Source organism: Stegastes partitus, unplaced genomic scaffold (genome assembly GCF_000690725.1).
Source record: "Stegastes partitus isolate 25-593 unplaced genomic scaffold, Stegastes_partitus-1.0.2 Scaffold316, whole genome shotgun sequence".
Taxonomy (NCBI): domain Eukaryota; kingdom Metazoa; phylum Chordata; class Actinopteri; family Pomacentridae; genus Stegastes; species Stegastes partitus.
In genome coordinates, this window is record NW_007578047.1 from 433752 (window position 1) to 442602 (window position 8851).

At 41.5% G+C, this 8851-nt stretch overlaps 1 protein-coding gene across 1 annotated transcript in view; it reads left to right on the forward strand.

Moving 5' to 3' along the window:
• Nucleotides 1–8851, forward strand: part of pdzd2 (PDZ domain containing 2) — a 56091-nt gene that overhangs the window by 43714 nt on the left and 3526 nt on the right. The window contains exons 23-24 of the mRNA XM_008283519.1: nt 4115–4385; nt 4727–4861. Coding sequence (XP_008281741.1) covers nt 4115–4385; nt 4727–4861 — 406 coding nt within the window. The remainder of the gene's footprint in view (nt 1–4114; nt 4386–4726; nt 4862–8851) is intronic.

Genomic DNA, 8851 nt, shown 5'->3' on the forward strand with positions numbered 1-8851 from the left:
CATCCCTGTCTTGTTCCTCTATGTAGGGGGAATGGTTTGGATATTATTTCATTGGTGATGACAGTGGCCATGGGTGAAGAGTATAATGTTTTAATCCAGTGTATAAATGATTCTCCAAAACAAAATTTTTGTTTTGTTGAAATAAGAAATGTATGATTGACTCTATCGAAGGCTTTTTCGGCGTCAAGGGAGGTAATAATGGTTTTGAGATTGTTGAATCCAGAAATCCTTTAATGAAACCGGTTTGATCAGGATGTATTATATGAGGGAGTACTTTTTCAATACGGAGGGTGAGGGCTTTGCTAATTATTTTGACGCCTGTGTTGATTAGTGATCGCGGCCAGTAACTGGAGCATTGGGTCGGCTCTTTGCCTGACTTTGGCAGCAATGAGAAGAGAGCGGTATTCATATGTTGGGAAACTTTGGAGGTATGTTTGATTTCTTGGCGCATTTTCATAAATAGTGGTGAAATAGTGTTCCAGAAATGTTTAAAAAATTCAGCAGGGAGGCCGTCTGGACCAGGTGCTTTATTGTTAGGCATTTGGTTAAGTGCTTTAAAGTATTCATCTTGTGTGAGTGGTTTGTCCAGGGTGTTGGCTTGATCAGTTGTAATTTTGGGAAGGTTGAGAATGTCTACAAATGAATCGATTTCTAATGCATCCGGTTCATGATGACAACTGTATGGTTTACTGTAAAATAATTGAAAAGTGTTGTTGATGTCTTAGGGTGAGAACATTAGCCTCCCTGCTGAATCCCTCACAATGGATATTATTGATTTTTCTTTGTTACATTTTAGTTGGTGCTTCAGTTTAGTTCTACAATGTGGAATATAATCAAACTAATGGAAAACCCTTGAATGAGTGGATGTGTCCCTACTTTTGGCTGGTATACTAATAAATCTGCAGCCTCCGGTCTGACGCATGAGATAGGTCTGTTAATTAACTCAGTAGCCTGTTTATGCAAGATCGGTCACATTATCAGGAATGCCATTGTTATTTTGTGTCTCAGACTCTTAAAAAACTTTAATGACACAAAGAGTGTTGGTGAGCTAAAAATCTTACGACAGCAAGGTTGAAAATAGTTTTTATATACTATTTTCAGCACAAATGTCCTTGACAGCCTAAAACTGACTGTTTCACTGAATTTCACAGAATTTACTTGTTACTTTAAAGTCATTTTGTGCAGAGAGAGGGCAGTCTATATAATACACATGGCTTAAAGTATTCTGGCACCGTGCCGGATTTCTGGTGTGCAGCGTTTGGCTCTGACAAAAAAGGTGGACTACGTTAGCAATGGAGTTCGTCTACCAATACAATGAGGTGAACGCAGCTTTTACTCTCAACCAAACTAATATCTCTAGCCAATGGGAAGTAGAGTGGGGCAGGGTCTTAGAAAGACATTGAGATCCAGCTGCAGTTGTTGGAGTTTCACAGAGTTCTGTACGCTGTTATCAGGAGTATGGAGAACAGATTCTCGAAGTCAGTGAAGACGTCTTCATTGATTAAGGAATTAAAAATAAATGGTGCTGGGCGTGGTTGGCAGAGTTAAGCAGATACGGCAAGCCCTTTGGTTGCTGGTGCAAAAAATGAAAGGAGCCAGGTGCTTGCTTCTGTACCATCTGCTCAAAAAAGCTCATGTACACAACTAGCAGCAAAAAAATATGGTCAGATCATGAGTCAGACCCTGGCAACAGAGCTCGTTCCAGATTAACTGGTGATCCTAATAACTGGTGATACCAGCATTTCTGAGACAGATGTTTTGTAGGCGTGGCTTTTCAGGACCCCTTACCGACTGACCAGGAAATAAACGATTTGACAAGTTAGTCTCTAAAAGTACGATTTCTGCTGTCCTTTTCTTTTTGCTTTTGACAAAAATATCTGGAAATAACAGCCTTCTAAAACCTTCTAAAAGTCAGACGCTGTCGGGCTCCACTAAAGAAGCTATGTTAGCGCAATCGGAACCGCTGGAGCTGTGATAGCTCACTGATTACTATGAAGACATGTTTGTACGAAAGAAAGAGACAGTAGACCAACACAAATGTGCACGTTATTTTGACATGAAGGCTACTATATTGTGTGAAAATAGAATGCCAAGTGCTTAAGTATAACATCAATACATTGATATAATATTGGCAGATTTAGATCACATTGTGCTACACTGGCTTATTTAAATTCACAATCATCAAAAGTATCACACGACAGAAAGAAGGTATTCCAGTTTAACTGGAGATGGTTGCTGTATTTACCCTCAAGATGATCCGTTTGTAGGTCTGTCCTGACCAGACCTGTCTGTGAGTTAAGATAAAGATACGACATAAAGAAGACCTCGCCAACAAAAGTAAACGTTGAAGTCTATGTCCATGTCAATATCATCTACAGACAGCAAAACCAAATGTGCTGGCCAAAATAAAAAACACATATTTTTCAAGTCCGGTGAGAGGATTCGAAACTATGTAGTCCAGATGTAAAAATACGAGTTCAACTGGTGATTATCACCAACAGCTGCCTCGCTTACTGAATATCACCAGTTAATTTGATCACCAGTTAATCTGAAACGAGCTGCTGTCTGCTCTGAAACTCACAACTCGTCTGCCGGGAGCAGCAGCCACCACTGAGATACCGGCATCAATGACTGACCGGGTTTGAGATTTAAAAATATTCATGTTCATGTTCATTGCAGAACACAACTTGTCGTTCACCATATCTCAGCCACTCGTTAATCTTTGTAAAAAGTTGGCTGAAGATAAAAATGCCTTGTCAAAAGCTATCTGTGTCAAATCAGCATGCTGGTTTCATAAATATACATGGTATAGCACCAGCATTTAAGAAATGCCTTTCTGAAAAAATGTGTGTTTTCATTGAATATTGACAGTATTGTATTTCTGTTTATATTTATATATATATATACATACACACACACACACACACACACATATATATATATATTTGTTGTTTTTGTTTTTTGTTTTTTGGGGGGGCTTTTTGCCTTTATTTAGAGCAGTAGAGATAGACAGGAAAGGGGGGAGAAGAATAGGGAGAGACCTGCAGCAAATGGTTGTAAGCAGGAGTCAAACCCATGACCACTGCATTGAGGAACTGTAGCCCCTGTTCATGGGTTGCCCGCTCAGCTAGGTGAGCTATAGGGATACTCCACAAAGTATTGTATGTCAAAACTAGAAAAGCACTCGGAGAGCGCAGACCTCTGCCAAGCAGCTCATTTCCACCATATTGTGATTTCCAGCCAATGTTAAAGTCCTGCATTCATTTTGTCTACATTAGCAGATTCATGAAGAATCAAAACATAGCTTTAGCATTTGAACTGACATTGATATCATTAATAACCAGCTGACGTCGTTTTGTACTCTCAAATATTTTGTACACTTGTATTATTTCTGCAGTTACTTACTGGCTTTGAAGCTGTTAGCTAACGCTATGCTAGGTTGGCATAACTATAGTGAAGCTATTGCTAGCATGAACAGGCAGGCAGTAAGTTAAGCTAGGTGAGCACAACTTTAGCAATGCAACGTAAATGACAAGCATGACCGACATGGCAAAGAGAGTTAAAGTGAAACAGGAGACAAGTTGAGTCATTGTTAATGTCACAATGTAGTTCTGAACTTATCTGTCAGTTGCTCCGCCCAGCCCACTCCTGTAATGCTGCCTGGCTGTAGCTTAGTCCTGTACTACTGAGAAGACAGCGGTGAGGACTGAAGGATTGAATGGAGTCAGAGCTCCATCTAGTGGACAAATGGCAGAACGACAGCATGAACGACTGACACTTAACAGCATTTAATGTTTTTATGAGAAAATAACCAGACAGTAAGCCAGAACATCACTAAAATTTAATCATCTGTTCATTGTGCCATTATCAACATTTCCTGAAATATTCATGAAAATCTGTTTATAACTTTTCAAGTTATCTTGCTAGCAGACACACAAACAGACAAACACCGGCTAAAACATAACCTCCTTGGCAGAGGTAATAATAATACCTGAATGAATGATATATAGTTGTTACAATGAGAGAGAAAAAATGGAGAAAAAGCTGGCCACGTTTTAGTAGTTCTTGCGAATAGTGCTGGTGGAAATGCTGTAACATGAACTTTTGTGTACAGGTTCATCGGGTCTTCACCAAAGGTGCAGCTACTCTTGAAGGCACAATTCAGCGAGGTGACAGAATTTTATCTATAAATGGCACAGGTCTGCAGGGTAAAACCCATGGAGAGGCTGTCTCTTGCCTACATCAAGCCAGACTGTCTAATGAAGCCGTAGTAATCATTTTGAGAAACAAGGACAGTGAACAAAGTATCTCTGACAGACAAGACTCTGCTGTCCAGCCAAAGAGTATGTGTTCTGCCACCAAGAAGATTTTGGAAGCTGGAGCAGGTAAGTGGTTGAAGCTTATACTTGCATCTCAAACTACAGTGACCAAACTGCTCGTATTCATGAGGGTAAAGCAGTTTGTCCTCTAGCAATAGAGCTTCCTCTCATTTTCCTATTATATTGTTAACTATGCAGCCAAATTCAACACACTCTGATCTACTTGCATCATCACTTCACCACTGTAGCTCCTGTAGACCATTTCACTGTTTCCAACGGAAGCATTATCCTTATGAACTGCCCTTGCTGTTTCAGTGTTACCTGCCCTTGGTTCCATGAATAAGTTCTCATACATGACCTGTGTATTTATTTAACTTGTAAAATTGTGGTTGTTGAATGCTTATTAGTGGTGGATGTAGGTCCGGATGGTGTTTTAACAGTGGAGCTTCAGAAGACATCTGCTGGCCTGGGCTTCAGTCTGGAGGGGGGGAAGTACTCACGCCACGGAGACGGGCCTTTCATCGTCAAACGTATCTTTAAAGGTAACCTTTGTCTCTAACTAAGAATATGTTAACAGTAATTACCGATCTACAGTCCTACTGAGTGACATCATAGTGGCTTGTAGCTATATTTGCATCGGGTTTGATTATAACTGTGATCCTCCTGTTTAAGGTCAACTTTGCCCTCACAAAGTTTTTCTATTCAGACACGCACTTAATCATGCAAACATTTTATAACAGTATCATAGTAAAGGTAGAGCTTGCAAGAAAATCCTGATTGATATTTTTAATCTTTTGTAATGACTATCACAAAAACCTTTTGGCTGCACCAGGTTCTACTAGATCACAACAAACACAATGCCTTGATTACCAGCATAAACAGGGATGTAGGCCTTAATAGAGGGATAAATATGAAAAATATGTGGCTGCGGACCATTCATGTTTGCAATTGGACATTTGGTGCACACCAACATAGCAGGTTTTATGTGAACACACTAACAGTTAGACTCACAAATCCTTGATTGACTTAATGAGCTGATGACCAGCTTTGTGTTACTGCTTGGCATCACTGTGATTGCTAGGTTTAGGAAAGCTAAATAATAAAAAAGACATTGTGGATATAAGGAACTTAATTCATAGTACAGGCCCCTGAACCACATTGACTCAACTTAACTTTCCTCTGTTACTCCACTTGACCAGGTATTGGGTGCCAGCACTCTCAGGTGTGTCATGATGCCTTTTTTGTATCAACATCCATGCTAACTTCATTTATTTTAACAAACAGATGGTAACACAAACGGAAATAAAACACTTAATTTTCATTCCATGCCAAGTCACCTAACCCTCCCAGTCCATGTCATGGGTTTCTTGAAAAAATAAACATCGCAACTTCTTTTAAAATTTCATGGGACTCACAAAATCCTGAAGTGCTACTCAAAATTGTGACAGTAGTTAAATTAGTACCATTTAATAATTTTCTCACCAAAGAAAGACTCTTCAATTGAGTTTACTCGCTTCATTCGCGCCTATAAGTCGCATCATTCGTGTGTCAAGATTTGTGTCTGAATTCAAGTCATTCGCGCGAATGACATGATCCAGACGCCGGATCCATGTGACCCCCCAGAGACGCACACAGCTCAGGGAGTTCCCCCACCTTATCCAGGAGCTGTGCCTGGATGACGGCCGCTTCCAGCACTGTTCTTGGCTGATCCGGACCCAGTTTGACTACCTGTTGGAGAGGATCGGTACCAGGATATCCCTCCAGGATACTAACTACAGGCGCTCGCTGAGATAGAGAGTGATGTTTTTTTTCCGTGCCACATACAACAACACGGACGAGCGGCCGCCAGCAGGAGTACGCTGACCACAGTGATGAGGAGCCAGCAGAGGTTTATCCTGCTAGCATTGCGATAGCTAGCAACTCGGCTCGCTAGCTTGCTAAGTTGAAGAGTAGCATTCTTGTGTGTGATCTGGAGGAGAGGGACAGCCAGTCTGCTGAGCACTGAGATCTGCCTTAGCCAGTAATGTGGCTACTTATCTCCTGGGGTGAGTAAATTAATCAGTAATCACGGTGTAGTTGTAAAAAATGAATGAATCATGTTGTTGATGTCACCAGAGAATCTCAACGTTGATTGGTCATCGCGGCGTGTCAGATCGCAAAAATTCAGATTTTTCAACTTGCTCTTCAAACGCGCGTCTAGAATCACATCATACATGCGAATAACTCGCTCAATTCGCGTCAATCGCGCCACGGGATGTTTACTCGTGTCTAGTCGCGTCTTCACATTGACTTTACATGTAAATCATTAGCGCGAATTATTTTACTCGCATCTGGTGTGAACATGCAAATTTGATTGCAGGAAGCCAATATCCTGATGATTAATTGTGCAGCCCAACTAATAAGCTAAAACTGTTAAGGGCAATGGATTTTCTGGACTCAACAGCAGAACACACGACACAGCGAGAAACATTTAAGAATGTTTTTTTGTAAAAGTCTTTAGTGAATTAAGAGAACAAGGTCTAGAGCAGGAGTCTCAAACTTGCGGCCCGCGGGCCCAGGGCCAACTTGTCAGTGCTGCATATGACAATGTCAGAGCATTCTCCAGAAACCTTGTGTTATGGAAAGCCCAGCTTTCCCAGACAAACCTCTGCCATTTTCCTGCATGCAAAGCACTCATGGATTCTGGCACAACATTTCATGGTGAAAAGCATGCTGATGCCATTGGAAAGCTACAGGAAGAATCTGATCACAGATTTGCAGACTTCAAGACACACAGAGTCACTTTTCAAATTTTTGCTTATCCCTTCTCCTTCGATGTGGAAGATGCCCCCACTGTGCTTCAGATGGAGCTAATTGATCTGCATTGCAATTCTGAACTCAAAGCAAAATTTAGGGAGGTGAATGGAAAAACAGACAAGCCTGGACAATTTTTGAAAGCATTGCCCCCAACCTTCCCTGAGCTTTCTAGGATGTTCAAGCGGATCATGTGCATTTTTGGCAGCACCTATTTGTGTGAAAAGCTCTTCTCCACAATGAACTTTAACAAGTCAAAGTTCAGGTCAAAACTTAAAGATGAGCATCTTAAAGCCATGCTGACGATTTAAGTTGCTTCCTCTCTCAAGCCAGATGTGGCTCAGTTGTGTGAGAAGAAGCACTGCCAAGTCTCTGGCAGCAAGGACTAGGAATAAGTAGAAGAAGCCTATGTTCTGAAGAACAGTTCATGTTCTGACTTGTTAATAGTTATTTATTTTGTTTTTAGAATTAAAAAAGTTTGATCAGTTGTATGTTTTTTGGTGGAATTCTTGATTGCGGCCCAGCCTCACCCAGGCACTACTGCTAGCAGCCCTCATGTAAGTTGAGTTTGAGACCCCTGGTCTAGAGGAAAATGTCACAGCTAGCGGTGGTGTAGGAGTGCAGGTGTGGCTGAACACACTGGAAAGGGATGCAAAGATGGCAGATGATTAGAGACAAGTTGTCAGAGGCAGCTGTGAGGCTGGGGACCTGAACGTTGAGAATCTGGAGTAGGATGTAGATGGCTTGGTCATGGTGTCAGCAAAAATCTGGAACTTGATGCACAAAGAAGATTAAAGGTTAGATTTGAACACCACAAAACTGAAACTAAGCAGTGGCTTGCCAAGACAATACGTCTCTGAAGTAGGAAGAATGATCTGGTGGAGAATGGAGGGTTGATCTGATCAGATCTGTCAGGTGATTGGCAGCAGGGGAAAAAGTCGGTCACCACATCAGGACACACACTGATAGATGGAGCCAGGGTCATCACAGAAACATTATGTATATAAACGTTATGACTATCCAGTCTAGCAGCCAGAGCTCCCTAGCTATTCCTCGCACGAAGCTACAACCATGGGGAACCGGGTCTTGTCCATACAGGGACTGGGACCTGTGGAATCAGCTCCCAGGCTCCATCAGGGCCTCTGACTCCCCTGCTGCCTTCAAAAACAGTCTAAAGACTAATGTATTCTACTCTGGTTTTAAATAGGGCTTTGTTGGAGTATTTTATAGATTTTTTAAATCATTTCAAATATTCAGATTTTCATTTTATTTTTCTTCTTCCTGTGAAGCACCTTGAGATGTCGCCTGATTTTAAAATGTGCTATACAAATAAAATGTATTATTATTATTATTATTATTATTATTAACCATCCATCCATCCTCACTAGGGTCGCAGGGGGGCGGTGATTTGGTCCTTGTCAAAGTTGGTCAGATCTTTCACCTGCCCAATTCTCTAGAACCCAACACACTGACTATGAAAACCAATGAGTCACTTTACATCCAGTATATTCTAGACTAGGGGTCGGCAACCCGCGGCACCCGAGGTAACCAGTCTATCACAGGGCTACACTTAGAGACAGACAACCAAGCACACTCACATTCACACCTATGGACAATCACCAATTAACCTCAACATGTTCTTGGACTTGTGGGAGGAAGCCGGAGAACCCGGAGAGAACCCACGCTGCATGGGGAGAACATGCAAACTCCACGCAGAAAGATACGCAGAAAGATCCCAG